This window comes from Arachis ipaensis, chromosome B4 (genome assembly GCF_059453495.1).
Source record: "Arachis ipaensis isolate K30076 ecotype BB chromosome B4, ASM5945349v1, whole genome shotgun sequence".
Taxonomy (NCBI): domain Eukaryota; kingdom Viridiplantae; phylum Streptophyta; class Magnoliopsida; order Fabales; family Fabaceae; genus Arachis; species Arachis ipaensis.
The window spans coordinates 131,577,106-131,591,995 of record NC_142439.1 but is presented as its reverse complement, the minus strand read 5'-3'; the positions used below and the strand labels follow the sequence as shown (position 1 = coordinate 131,591,995).

The 14,890-nt window shown below is 30.9% G+C and overlaps 2 protein-coding genes across 2 annotated transcripts; one reads left to right on the top strand and one right to left on the bottom strand.

The window, feature by feature from the left end:
* Window positions 1-1,357: 1,357 nt before the first annotated feature.
* Window positions 1,358-14,575, bottom strand: LOC107634964 ((+)-neomenthol dehydrogenase-like). The gene is made up of 5 exons (XM_016338302.3): window positions 14,376-14,575; window positions 14,033-14,279; window positions 6,877-6,945; window positions 6,361-6,540; window positions 1,358-1,880 (listed from the first exon to the last, which is right to left on the bottom strand). The coding sequence occupies exons 1-5, from the start codon at window positions 14,405-14,407 to the stop codon at window positions 1,500-1,502; spliced, it is 909 nt and encodes a 302-aa protein (XP_016193788.1). The 5' UTR covers window positions 14,408-14,575; the 3' UTR covers window positions 1,358-1,499.
* LOC148569253 (uncharacterized) lies at window positions 2,236-3,057 on the top strand. Its single transcript, XM_088483763.1, has 3 exons — window positions 2,236-2,372; window positions 2,462-2,866; window positions 2,958-3,057. Exons 1-3 carry the CDS (start codon window positions 2,236-2,238, stop codon window positions 3,055-3,057), a joined length of 642 nt encoding a protein of 213 aa, XP_088339889.1.
* Window positions 14,576-14,890: the final 315 nt, after the last annotated feature.

Genomic DNA, 14,890 nt, shown 5'->3' with positions numbered 1-14,890 from the left:
TTTTTAATGGTAAATATTATCAAATAAAATAATGTAAGAAATTAAAAAAAATGTATTTACAAGTTTAGAAAATATTAATTTATTTTTTAATAGAATAAATTATATATTGAATAACAAAAGTTGTTATTGGTTTCTCTTCACACTAAATAATACTCAACGATGGTGTTTTGGTACACTATATTACCAAGAAATATTAATCGATCGATCTAATAACTTTTATAATGACATAAGTTTATGAATTTGAAAATTTAGAAATCAGTTCATAAAATGTGAAGTTTTAACAAGTAACAATGCTGATCATATTGTTTTGACTTCAAGAATAAATATGATACTAAAAAATAAAATTGTCCCAAGTAAATTTCAACAAAACAAAAGTCCATAAGTGTTGCTATTAATGAAAAATTAATCTATTTTAAAGATAAATACAATTTTTTCCTACGGATTTCCTAACTCAGCAAGTCGATGACTAATTCACCACATATTGATGCTCTATTTATTAAGGGTATATCGCTAACTAATTGATTGTTATACACATAAGGTGAGATTCAAACTCTAAATACTTGATTAAATGGACAAATGAGATGACTATTTATCCAATCCAAAATAATTAAAACAAATATTAATTATTTTTAATATTTTTAAGTTGCAAAATATTTATAATAATAATAATTACTATAGATATTTTTTATTTAAATTTTAATAAAAAATTTATATAATTTTATGTTTTATCCTGTGTATGACACGGAAACATATACTAGTTAATATAAAGTAAGATTAAATTTATCTAAAATAATTTTATATATGTAAAGATAATTATGTAAATAGTCATTTAAAAAAATAAATATAATTATATAATTATATAAAATATTTTATATTATTATTGTATTAAAATTAAATTTAAATAAGATTTAGGACAAAATAAAATTTTAACAAAGTGTTTGAAAAAAAAAGTATAAGGACCTAATTAAAAATTTCACAAAATTATAGAAATGAATAGAATAATAATTAAACCATTAACAATTTTATTTTTGGTACATAGTCAACATAAAAATAATGTCCAACTATAACTAAAATATTGTTATAATCTCTAATCTTGAAGTTAAGTCTTAATTTTATTTTTAATATTTGAAATATTTTATTTTTATTTTAAATGTCTTATTTTTTATAATTTAGTCCTTTTGTTAAAATTAAAATTTTTTATTTTAAAAATATTATTTTTTTTCCATTATAATTTTCTTATAGGTAAATGCAAAAATAGTAATTAACTAATTATAGTAATCATAGTGAGGGTTATAATAATTTGAAACTTGAAATTGAACAAAATAAAAGAATAATAAAATAATGAAAATAATAATAATTTGAAAAAAAAGTTTTAATATTGTCTAAAATATAGGATTAGCCTAAAGTAGCCCTACATTTATTACATTGCTCCATAAATTACTATTATGGAATGTAAATTTCTAATCCAACTAATTAAGTTTATACAAATATTAACTTGATCAAAATGGATCAACTTCACTTCTAAAGAAGAAAAGACCAGAAGGACCTCCGTTGGGTAGGAGAGCCAACCTAACAGCACTTTGAGCACCTTCATCAACACTAAGAAGACCAGTATTGTAGTTGATATCAGTTTTGACATAGCCAGGACAAACAGCATTGATGCAAAAACATGGATGCTTCTTTGCAAGAATCCTTGTGTATGCATTCACACCAGCTTTTGAGACTATGTATGCAGAATGTGCTAGAGGCCAACATTCTTTGCTTTCTAATAAACCCTCTTCAAAATCCTTTAGATATTCATTCATAACTTCATCTACTTTTTCTTCTGTTAAGCTTTCAGCATCACTTAGAATTTCTTTAGCCCATCCATTTGGTAGGTTCTGTCTTAGTATAAGGCATACACAGAAATGGGATTTTTTTCCATTTATAAAATAAAATAAATAATTATTTTCTCCAAAACGATTTTTCAGTTTTATTTTCAAAAATACGATTTTTTTTTTTTGGATTAACAGCAAGTTCGTCGCCCCCAGTGAACTCTATGATGAAATCGGAGATAAAAGCAAGCCTATTGGAGATCAAGCAGCCACAACTTCTCTAATTACTTTCTTCCTCATTGTTAACGTTATCGTTACGATGTCAGAAAATCCATTGTTATCCATTCATTACGATGGTGAAATAGTGTATGATGAAGAATGTTCAATTGTCTTTAGATCGGGATAGCCGATAATTACGTATATGACACCGGAAGTCAACAGTTTAACAGCTTTGAAGAATTTGATAGTGCATGCCCTCGGACAGCAGGAATCTAAAAGGGTGAAAAAAAATTACTACAAATATCCGATCGAGTTAGATGCCAATTTGTTTTATAAAAGGTATATTATAGTTGTGTTGTCTTTGTCTCTGTTACTAGTATATTTATCAGACCATTGTTGTGAGCGATATTTCTATTATTTTGAATTAGGTACCGGTTGCGCGACGACGAGGACGTACAGCTTATAAGGTCGTGGCACAATCGATGGACCAATATTCATCTTTTGGAATTATACGTGTTTTTTGTTGACTTTGGTGGCCGAGGATCATCTGCAGATACTGTCGATGATAGTCCGACGAGTGGCGTTGTTAGACGAACTATCAAAAGGACGATGGTGGATCTAAATATGCCACCTGAGGGTAGTCAGGAGGGGTCTAATGTTAAAGTTCGTAATGTTAACTTAATGGATAACGGTCTTGAAAGTCATAATGGTTCTGCTAACAGAGATCCGATTATGGGAGGATGCGTCAGCTTGATGCTTTCTTGGGCCTACCACCGTATTCCGTTAGTATGGCCTGATGGGTTTGATACTGGTCGCTTTCCCCTGGTCGAGAAGTATTATAAACACTTACCAAAGTTATTCAACTCGTTACTAAGTTGTTCATTAATAATAAAGGCTAAAATATTATGGTTGTTGGTTGTGTAGGTGGGTTCAGTACCGGCCGGACAATGCCACAGGCGAGAGCAGGCTAAGGCAGGACAAGCGTACGCTGAACGGGATTGGGATGCTGAATGTACATTATTAATGTTTAATTTTAAGAAATTAATGTTTAGTTAACTATTGTACCTATTGCATATGATTATCTCAATTTCGTCGTGCATCTGTGTTCTGTGAATAGGTTGAGTGGACTCCATATGCTGACCCGCAGTTGGTTGGGCTTGTTCCACTGGCGATAGCAGAGGCGAATGCCTCGGCGGCAGTTGTCTGTCCACTGCTGCGCTTCGCTATCGTCGAGTGGCATCAGGTGGACCGGGTAGTACGTCAGTTCGGTGGCCTGCAGCACATTCCCACTAGGCCACTGAACATTGACGACATGCACAGGCTGGATGGGAGATTCGGTCGCGGCGAGTGGTTCCCGCATCTGCTTGGTGGCTGGCATGAGATGTGGGATGCTCGGACCGACCATCGTCCGCCGATATATTATCATATAGACCTGCGTTCGTACCTCCCGTATATGACATGATACCTTCTTCATCATACATTATTTCACCATCGTAATGAATGGATAACAATAGATTTCTTGACATCGTAGCGATAACGTTAACAGTGAGGAAGAAAGTAATTAGAGAAGTTGTGGCTGCTTGATCTCCAATAAACCTGCTTTTATCTCCGATTTTATCATAGAGCTCGCCGGGAGAGGGGGCGGCGAGCTCTATATAAATTATAGAGTTCATCGGGGGGCGAACTTGCTGTTAATCCCAAAAAAAAAATCGTATTTTTAAAAATAAAGTTGAAAAATCGTTTTGGAGAAAATAATTATTTATTTTATTTTATAATTGAAAAAAAATGTATCAAAATAAATTAATCAAAAATAATTATAACTTGTTTTATTTAGTATTTATTAATTATTATAATAATTAATAAATATTAAATAAGATAAATTTTAACTATTTTTTTTGTCTTTCTAATATTACCAAAGCATAAATAAGTAATGATAGCAAATAAATTAGCATGATTGAGTGAAAAAATAAAAATTTAAGTATTATCTGTAAGTATAAAAATATTTATTAGGTATTTTATAAAAAAATTTTATATTATTATAAATAAATTTAATTATTTATTTATTAAACTTAATTATTTTATTAATTTGATTTTTTAAGCAGAAAATGTGTAAATTAATATATGCAAATACATATGCATAATTTAATGCCTGTTGTTGATATATATAATCTATTAATCTAACAATAGTTTAGTATCATTGCAAATTGAGGTTGACAAAAACTGGTATTTTAGAAGTTAAGCTCCATTTCGAAAGTTTTAAAAGCTATTTTTTAAAATTTTTAACTTATAAAAAGTAATAATATTAATATTTGGTGTAATTTTTAAAATTAAATTGTAGCTTTGTAAGAAGTTATTTAAGTGTTTATGAAAAAGCTAAAAAAAATAACTTCTCTGATAATAAAAAGTTTTTTTATCGTATTTCTTTTAAAATAAGCATTTTTAGAACTAAAAAATCAAACACAAAATAATTTATTTAAACCAAGGTCCAATAAAAAAAGATCTATTTTTATTTTTTATTGTGTTTAGTAAATTTCTAATAGTAAAAATAAAAACACTAAAAAAATAAAATAAAAATATCTTTTTTGAGAAGCTATAATTTACATTTTTTTAAAAATATCTTTTTTTCTTAAAAAATATATTTTTAACATAATAAATGAATAAAAAAATACCTGTATCTTATTTTACTCAAATATAATTGATATATAAAAAGATCCTTTTACATAAGACATCTAAACATAAAATCAATTTTATTTTATAATTTTTTTTAAAAAAATTATTATTTTTTTTCCTAAAAATAGCGTCCAAACAAGTTTGGTGTATATGTAGCATAATCAAAAGAATATACATCTAAAGTGAATGGTATTGTTATTTTATTTTTAATAATATTATTTTATACATAATTTTTATATTGTATATTTATGTAAATTTATATATAAAAAAAAAGAAATAATATTTTATCAGAATAAGAATAGTAATATGTATGCTATATATAATGTTGTTTTAAATTAGTCAAATTTAATTCAAATGTTAACCAAAATATTACTTTTTCATGGGCCAAATCAGACTAATTTATTATGAAATAATATTCTTCTGCTTTATCGGAAAGTTCTTTTCAATTAGTATAAGGATGAGTTTCTGGTGGCCAAAAGAATGGTGGCTAAACATGGCTAAGAATTGACCATTCAATAAATAGATGACATGTGGTATGTAGCATTAGTAGATAGATTTTGTATTATAGACTAAACGTATAAAGTACACAATTTAAAATAGTAAAAGAGAGAGAAAAATATTAACACCTTGTAACTTTATAATTTAAAAAATTAAAAAACAGTGATCATAAATTTATGGTGATTTAACTAATACTTTAACTTAACAAAGTAAATTTAAATTTTGATTTAAAAACTATGATAAAATTTCTAATAAAATTTTGAATTTAAATTTTACACATACGGATAATAAATTTATGGTGATTTATATAACAATTTAACTTAACAAATTGAATTAAAATTTTGATTTAAAATTATGAAAAAATTTCTAAATATGCGTTGAATTTAAATTTTTACGAAAATAGCAAAAATGTTTAAACTAATAATAATGTAACTTAGGAAATTAAATAAAAATAAAAAATAAAGTTATGAATATTATCAAGGAAATTGACTAATCATTAGTTAATAATTAATATAAAAATAAAAGAAAGACATGATAATGAAATATCTTTTTTTTTTTAAATATATCATACTTGTGAAATATATATTAAAAGAAAGATTTATTAATAAAAATTTAATTTAATTTTGTTATATTGATAATAAAAAATATTTTATATAGTTGTTTAATTATATTTTTTTTAGACAATTATTTTTACAGTTAATAAAAAAATAATTATTTTTATTGATATGATAATATATAATTATTAAATGTTCGTATAAATTATTTTATATTAACAGTGTATCAAAATTAAATTCATAAAAATATATATAAATATATAATTATACATTAAAGATTTAATTAGAATAATAAATAATAATTAATTACATATTTTAATTTATTTAATCACAGGTTTATGTTTATCTATTAATTTTAAATTTAAGTGTTATTAAGATCTTTTTGAAAAGTAGCTATTTTTTTTTTGTTTAGCAATCATGTTTATTAGGGTCAAATCATGATTCATTCAACTCCAAACTCTGTCACATGTCAAATTCTTATTTATTTCTTGATCTTAGCCATCTTAGCCACTCAATCTTTATTGCCACTAGAGACAAACCCTTAGTATAAATCCTTAACAGCTAACAATTATAATTTATAACTCAGATAACTCAGATTGACATACCTCCAACTTCCCTAAGGAAGAGGAAACACCAACGATTCTTGGCGAGTCTGACAACTCTAGAAGGGGAATAAGTGCTTCACACATTCCTTTGACTCCATAGTAGTTTGTTCTAATGGCTGCTTCTACTAATTCATAATTTTGAGTTTCATATTTTCTCCAATCAATAGTATCATGAGTCTCCTGCAGTCAAAGACGAAACAAAGTTAAACTTTTTAATAATATAATTCTATAAATAAGGGCACGAATTTTTAAATGAGTATATATATATATAACAAAAGAAACACTCCAATATTCTTTTCTCACAATAGCGAGGATTGAATTAAATTATATACATATACATAAAAAGTACAATATATATAGCTAAAACTAACCAACAATATCAAGTACTGTACTCATGTTCTTGACTTTTCAACCAAGTAAAATTACCTCAAACCATGCTTATAATAATAATAATAATAATAATAATAATAATAATAATAATAATAATAATAATAATAATAATGAAATAACACATACCACACCACTAAGTAAGACTTCGAAAGCACTGTAGTCAACATCGGCACCGAAGATTCCTGCATTATTCACCTGAAAAACAACAAAAAAAGGAAAAAAGTTATGTAAAATTGAGCTGGCCCCAATTGAGCGACCAACTTGTTTTGAAAAATTTTTACTTTAATTCAGTAAAATTTTTACTTCCCAAGAAGTTTTTGTTTTTTTTTTTTAAAGATAGAAAGACTTGAATTTGCGACCTCTTAAATTAAGTACGAGGAGACTATGTCATTTAAGCTATAATTTATTGGCTACTTCGCAAGAAGCTTATCAAAATTAGTTTTTAAAAAATAATTTTTTAGAATACCGTAGTATTTATATTTGATAACTTAAACTAAAAATAAATTTAAATAAGTACAAGCAACGGCAATGTTATTTCATAAAATAGTTTTAAAATTTTAAAATAACTGTAATAGACATAGATAGATAAAAATTTTTGATTGTGAATTAATTTTGACAGAATAATTTAATTGCGAATAAATTTTGAATATTTATTAATATATGTAGTATTAATTTTTTAAAATTTTATGAAAAAATTAACTTTAAAAACCACCAAAATTAGTAAAAGCACTTTAATTTTTCAAAATTATAAAAATATAAGCAAATAATCTTTTTGTAGTACTAAATGTAAAATGAAATGCTTATGACCATTTCAAAAAAAAATTATCAAATTAAGCTTTCGCTTGGACCATTGTTCCGTCTAATAAAAAAAATTAATAGTCAAATTTGTTTATGAAAAATCACCTATTTTTTAAATTAGTTTTTAAAATTTTTTTTTAATCATATTAGTTTTTAAAAGCTAAAACGTAAGTTAAATTAGTCATTTCGTTGGTTAGATGATGAAGTAACATTAAACTACCACATCAGCATATGGCAATTAATATAATACGTCATTATCTAACTAATGGATTTAACTTGTGTTTTATCTTTCAAGAACTAATATGACTAAAAGAATCTAAGAATCTTTTGAGAACTAATTTAAAAAATAAATCAAAACAAATTTAACTATTAACTCAATAAAAAATATCTACCTTGTAATATATATATATATATATATATATATATATATATATATATATATATATATATATATATATAAACAGCTATTCTAAAATCGTTCGTATATAGCAAGAAGTTGAGGTTTGTTTCTATTACCTGATATAACATATATACTACATATATATTGCTGTTTGTTGTATTTATAAAGAGTTAGCCTTAGTTAGTTCTCCCTAGTTTGGTTAGTGCAGGTTAGCGTAGTATATATACATATGTAGTTTGTTACTGTAGCAGTGACTGAAAACATTTCTTGAGAGAAGTCATAATGAAAACTCTCTTCATTGGCTCTGAATCTGAACTTGCTTACCTCTTCCCTCACACACCTTCAACATGGTGCGGTGAGCGTGGAAGCCATGGTTGAAGAGGGAACAACTTGATTTCTGATCTGTGACTAGAAAATTGATAATGAATCCATTCCCTTTTTAATCTCCTGTTTCAATTTCTCCATTCAATAGTTCTTTCACTTCTCACTTCGACATCGTCTTTGACCTAATTTCTCGATTCACCACAATCGTTTCGTATTCTCACATCAATAATTTTTTTTTTTCCAATTCCTAATTTCTCTGACCTAATTTCTCCCCTCTCGATTTGATTTCTCAGATTTATCCCTTCCTCCTCTAAATTTCTTTTCTTCTCTTCTCTTGGACTCTCACGACAGTGTTTGATGAGAGTGTGTTAGTCTCCTCGTATGTTCATCAAAGAGTGAGGTAACAACTCCGATCAACGAGATCAAGGGAAGAAGGTCTGAATTCTCATCATTGAAATTCATTGAAGTTGTGCCGGAAATGGCAGATTCAAGTTTGGAAGGCTCGACAGGTGGTCCAAGAACCATGGATATGAATCAGATAGCATCATTTCTGAGTCAGATATCAGCGATTCAAGCGCACATCGCGAAAACCAGTAATCCAGTTCAAGATCCAACAAATGCCTATTTTCTTCACCCATCAGAAAACCCAGGTATCCCCATAACTACTGTTGTTCTTACTGGTCAGAACTATAGTACATGGAGTAGAGAAATGTGGAGAGCACTCAAATCAAAGAACAAAATAAAATTCGTTGATGGAAGCATCACAAAACCAGAGAGCACAGATCCATTGTTTGAAATATGGGAAAGGTGTAACACTTATGTAATTGGCTGGATAAATCTTTCACTTAGTCCAGATATTCGTCAAAGTGTAACATGGAACAATCTTGCTAGTGATTTGTGGCTTGATCTGAAGCAACGCTATTATCAAGGGGATAGGTACCGTGTTGGTGAATTATATGAAGAACTATACACATTAAGACAAGGCGAATTGGATGTGACATCCTACTACACGAAACTCAAAACAATTTGGGAAGAAATTGACAATTTTTGGCAAATACCATCATGTGAATGTGGTATCACGTGTCAATGTGATCTAGGAGTAATTAGAAGTCAAAGGGAGGAAGACAGAATTGTGAAGTTTTTGAGAGGATTGAATGAGCAATATTCTACCGTGCGGTCTCAGATCATGCTCTTGGACAAGTTGCCGAGTCTGAATGTGGTGCTCTCCAAGCTTACTCAACAAGAGAGACAGTTCCTCAGCCTTGAAACTACCTCAGACATTCAAATTTTGGCAGCACCTACCAATTCCTTGAACACTGCTATGCCTTCTCAAGGCAGAGGGAGAGGAAGAGGTAGGGGAGGCAGGTTTCAAGCTGGGGGGAGGGGCAGAGGAGGCAGAACAAGGATGCAGTGTTCGTTTTGTGACAAAACTGGACACACAGTAGATACGTGTTACAAGAAACACGGACTTCCTCCTCATCTAAGGCAAAGAAGCACTAACTCTGCCCCAGCAATGATGAATTGCTTCAACACAGGTGAAGAAACCGATGAGAGCAATGATAATCTCGGTTTCAATCAACCCCAGTTGGAGGAGAAGAAGACTACAGGGAGCGATTTCACTCCAGAACAAAAGGAAGCTTTGCTGGCCTTACTCAATAAGCAAGACGTGCAACATATTCATAGCGTGAACCACATTTTAACTCAACCTCAGCCACCTCCTCATGGTAAGGTGACACATATTCTGCATTTTAAATCTCACATAAAGGCTCTTAATGTTTGCATACAAAAGTATAAACCTTGGGTAATAGACACTGGTGCCACTGACCATGTGTCATATTGCCTCAGGGATTTTTCTGAAACATTTAAAATTGATCCGATCATTGTCAAACTCCCTAATGGTACTTCCACTGTGAGCTGCATCGTGGGAACCATTAAGTTTTCAGAAAATCTTTATCTTACCAATGCATTGTACATTCCTTCCTTCAATTTTAAACTCATATCAGTGTCGAAGCTAACTGCATCATTGCATTGTAAAATGACTTTTTCTGATATAAACTGTGAGATACAGGACAAACACACAGAGAAGATGATTGGTATTGCTAACTCTGTTGATGGTCTATACATACTAAATAAGCACAGCACTGCCCCTCTTGGCGAACACCATACTACACACCATATCACAGCACCCACACAAAGAGCACATATGCAGCATTTATGGCATGATAGATTAGGTCATATTCCTCATAATAGACTAGCTGTTATGAAGCAAACTTTCAATTTCATTGATTGTACAATAAATGAACATCCTTGTGACTCTTGTCAATTAGGAAAACAAAGAAGATTGCCTTTTTCTCAAAGTGATACTGTTTTTGATAATAATTTTGATTTGATTCACATTGATATTTGGGGACCACTTGCTGTTTCGTCTATTGGTAGCCATAGATATTTTCTCACTATAGTGGACGACAAGTCCAGATTTACTTGGATAAATTTGATGAAGTCTAAGGCTGAAGCAGCATCTTTGGTGCAAAATTTTGTTAAACTTGTCAAAAACCAATTTGAAAAATCTGTAAAAATTATTCGGACTGACAATGGTCCTGAATTTTTAATGCCAACCTTTTATGCTTCATTTGGAATTTTTCACCAAAGGTCATGCATTGAGACGCCACAGCAAAATGGTGTTGTTGAACGAAAGCATCAACACATTTTGGCTGTGGCAAGGGCCATTATGTTCCACGCCCAAATACCTAAGTGTTATTGGAGTTTTGGAGTGATCCACGCAGTCTATTTGATAAACCGAATTCCCACACCTCGTTTACATGAAAAATCTCCATTTGAAGTACTGCATAAATCACTCCCCCATATCTCTCACCTTAGAGTATTTGGTTGTTTAGCATATGCAAGCACGATCAAGAATAGCAGAACAAAATTGGACCCTCGTTCAAGAAAATGTGTTCACCTCGGTTTTAGGGAGGGTACCAAAGGTTATGTGCTTCTTGATCTGATTTCAAAAGAAATTTTTGTATCTCGAGATGTCAAATTCTATGAAAATCATTTTCCATATAATGCTTCATCTCAGTTGCCTATTAATTCTCCCCAAGAACCAGTTTTTCAGCAACGTAATACACCCCACGTCATGCATGATTATGATTTGTTTGACCACCACATAACCGATCTGCACACCCCTACTTCCAATCCACTCCACACTAGTCAACCTACACCACACATACACACTGCCACACAGCCCACAGATATTGAATCCTCGAGTCCAGCAGTACATGCACAATCCACTCACTCAAACATTCAACATCATAATGTACCACCATCTTCTCACCCCACACCGAGAAGATCATCACGCATTAGTAAACCACCAGCATACTTAAAGGATTACAAATGCATGAATATTACTAATAATCACAACAGAGAAACTTCTTCCAATCAACGATATCACATCTCAAAGTTTTTATCATACAAATCTCTTTCACCCATGCATAGTGCATACTCATTAGCTATCTTGAACATTGAGCCTAAATGCTATGAAGATGCCATACTTGAACCTTGTTGGCGAGAGGCCATCCGAGCTGAATTGGATGCTCTGAATGAGAACAAAACCTGGACATTGACTTCCCTTCCGAGTGGTAAGAAGGCGATTGGCTGTAAGTGGATCTTTAAGGTCAAATATCACCCTGATGGTAGTGTTGAGCGACATAAGGCTCGTCTCGTGGCAAAGGGGTTCACTCAAGTCCCCGGAATTGACTATAAGGACACGTTTAGTCCCGTTATCAAGCTAGGAACACTGCGGGTTGTTTTGGCACTGGCTGCTGTCAAGGGATGGCATTTGAAGCAAATTGATGTTAATACTGCCTTTCTGCATGGTGAGCTTGATGAGGAAGTGTACATGAAACCCCCCGAAGGTCTTGCGATAGCTCCGGGTCAGGTTTGCAAGCTTGAAAAGTCTCTATATGGGCTTAAACAAGCTAGTAGACAATGGAACTTCAAACTGAAATCTGTTTTGCTAGAGTTAGGATATAATCAGTGTAAATCTGATTACAGCATGTTTACTAAATCCCAAAGTACTGGCTTTACAGTCATTTTGGTTTATGTTGATGATTTAGTGTTGGCAGGAGACGATTTGTTTGAAATTGAAAGGGTGAAACAGACTTTGCATGACAGATTTCGGATTAAGGACATAGGTGATCTCAAGTTCTTCCTTGGTTTAGAGGTTGCTAGGTCTTCACAAGGCATAGCTTTATATCAGCGAAAATATGTTCTAGATCTCTTGCGGGACACTGGCTTTGAGCATTGTAAGCCTGCCTTCACTCCCATAGACTATGGGGCAAAATTGAGCAAGGATGATGGAGATAGTCTGCCTGATTCCTCCGATTATAGGAAAATCATTGGGAAACTGTTGTATCTCTCAAACACAAGGCCGGATATAAGCTTTGCAATTGGCAAGCTCAGCCAATTCTTGGATTGTCCCACAACTAATCACTTGCAAGCGGCACATAGGATCCTCAGGTACATAAAGAACTCTCCAGCAGCGGGGCTATTCTTCTCGGCCAATTCCGATCTATCTCTCACTGGATTTTCTGATTCTGACTGGGCTGGATGCCCCGACTCGCGACGATCAGTTTCAGCCTATTGCTTCTATGTGGGTTCCTCCCTTGTCACTTGGAAGAGCAAGAAGCAAGTAACCGTCGCAGCTTCTTCCTCTGAGGCAGAGTATCGGGCTCTTGCACTGGCCACCAGAGAAGCTCAATGGCTTAGTTATGTGTTGAAAGACTTAGGAGCACCTCTTGGTAAACCTGTAAATTTGTACTGTGACAGTAAATCTGCCATTTATATTGCTACTAACCCAGTATTTCACGAGCGTACAAAGCATATTGAGGCTGATTGTCACATTGTGAGGGATAAATTGCAAGAAGGCTTAATTCATCTTTTACCAATTTCTACACATGAACAAGTGGCAGACATCATGACTAAGCCTCTGGCACCAGGACCGTTCAACACATTGTGTAGCAAGCTTGGGTTGTTGGATATTTTTGTGTCCAACCCTCCCAGCTTGAGGGAGGGTATTACCTGATATAACATATATACTACATATATACTGCTGTTTGTTGTATTTATAAAGAGTTAGCCTTAGTTAGTTCTCCCTAGTTTGGTTAGTGCAGGTTAGCGTAGTATATATACATATGTAGTTTGTTACTGTAGCAGTGACTGAAAACATTTCTTGAGAGAAGTCATAATGAAAACTCTCTTCATTGGCTCTGAATCTGAACTTGCTTACCTCTTCCCTCACACACCTTCAACAGTTTCGGTTGTGGTGTTTATTTTTTACTTTTAAATTTTTTTATTTTTAAATTTTTGTGAGAAAAATAATAAAAATATAAAATGGAATAAAAAGTTCTTAATATTCTCTTTTTTTTTTTCAAATCTTAAAATAAACAAATTTAAAAAATAAACCAGAACCTAAAAAATTTAAACATACTCGAATATCTATTGATAAAAAGACACCACATATTTACTGTTTGTTGTTATAAAAATTTTAATTAGTATTTTTCTTTTCATAAATTAATTATTAAAAATCAAAATTTTCAAAGCTCATTTTATTCTTAAAAAATTTATGTTTTAGAATTTTATGAAAAAATAAAAATATACAACAGAATAAAAAATAAGACTTATTATTTTATTATTTTTGTCAAAATTTTAAAATAAGAAAAGTTAAAAAAATAAACCAGATCCTAAAAATTTTAAACGTACCAGGATATCAAGTTTTCCGAAGTGGATTTTGATGAAATTTACAAGGGATGCTATGCTGTTAGCATCAGTGACATCAAGCTGATGAAAAAGAATATGGCCAGATAAACCTAAATCTTTGAGATTCTGAAGAGCTTCATGACCACTTTTTTCATCTCTTGCTGTTAAGATCACTGTGATCCCATCAGAAGCCAATTGCTTACATATCCCAAATCCTATTCCTTTGTTTGCTCCTGTCACCACTGCATACCTATAAACATAAACATAAAGCAGATCAGTTCAATAATATGGTAGTTATACACACGTGAATCATAAATAGATTATGAGAATTGAATAGAGATGCAACCTTGTTGCACTTTCTCTTGTTTTTGATGCCATTGTTGTATATAAAAAATCTTTTAGATTCGAATATACAAGTTTCAAGGAGAGAGAGTTTGCTAGCTTCCACTTATTAATAGAGTACTTCGTTCAGCATTATCCCCTCAAAAAGGAGCAACTTACAAATTGCAGGTCAAACTTGTTCAGGTACATGATAGTGATTGCACCGCCATATTGGAAGGAGATTACCACTTTATCAGTGTTCAGCACAGTCAACTTTCTTTAGCTTGATTAAGATTTAAGAAGGCCTTGAGAATTTAATTACAATCAATGTAGTAGTTATCTTTTGAAGCTACTATGATATCTATATACAAAAAATTTATCATTAAATTAGTTATTTTTATAAAATAAATTTAAATATTATATATTAAAATTGTATAAAAAATAATATATATTGATATATAAATATATAATAATTAATTTAATAACTATTTTTTAGTGTATAAATAATATTTTTATTTTTAAAATATTTCCTTTATTTTC